Raw genomic sequence first — 386 nt, 5'->3', positions numbered from 1 at the left:
CCCTACAATCTACCACGTTGCAGGCATGGCTTAGCGTCTCATGGTCCCCGGCGCAGATCGAGCACTTAGGGGGTCGGCCTTTGCACCCRAGATGGTTAGAGTGCCCTATTCCACAGCACCGAGTGCATATGCTCTCGGGGTTGACCTCCTTATAGGCCTCCGTCGTATGGCGCCGGTTGCCGAATTGGAGGCCAAGTTTGWTCATCTTACGGGCGTCATCTCCAGAGCCCACGGTGACCACTATGGTGGCGCTTTGTTGATTCCTAGTCCTTAGTTTTCTGGGGCTTACCAACCAGATGGGGTCCCGCTTGAGCCTAAACACCCCCTGGAGCTCTATCTCTTCCCGGGCTAGGCTTAGGCCGTTCTCACTGTTCATATAGCGGTGC

At 56.8% G+C, this 386-nt stretch overlaps 1 protein-coding gene across 1 annotated transcript; it reads left to right on the top strand.

Moving 5' to 3' along the window:
• Positions 1-40: 40 nt before the first annotated feature.
• On the top strand, positions 41-274 carry BHQ10_010407 (uncharacterized protein; the record flags this gene model as incomplete). The annotated part of the gene is made up of 1 exon (XM_040873032.1): positions 41-274. One exon carries the CDS (start codon positions 41-43, stop codon positions 272-274), a length of 234 nt encoding a protein of 77 aa, XP_040738907.1.
• Between the last annotated feature and the right edge of the window lie 112 nt (positions 275-386).

This window comes from Talaromyces amestolkiae (assembly GCF_001896365.1).
Source record: "Talaromyces amestolkiae strain CIB chromosome Unknown scaffold125.1, whole genome shotgun sequence".
In the NCBI taxonomy this organism is placed as follows: domain Eukaryota; kingdom Fungi; phylum Ascomycota; class Eurotiomycetes; order Eurotiales; family Trichocomaceae; genus Talaromyces; species Talaromyces amestolkiae.
This window is presented reverse-complemented; position numbering and strand designations above follow the sequence as displayed.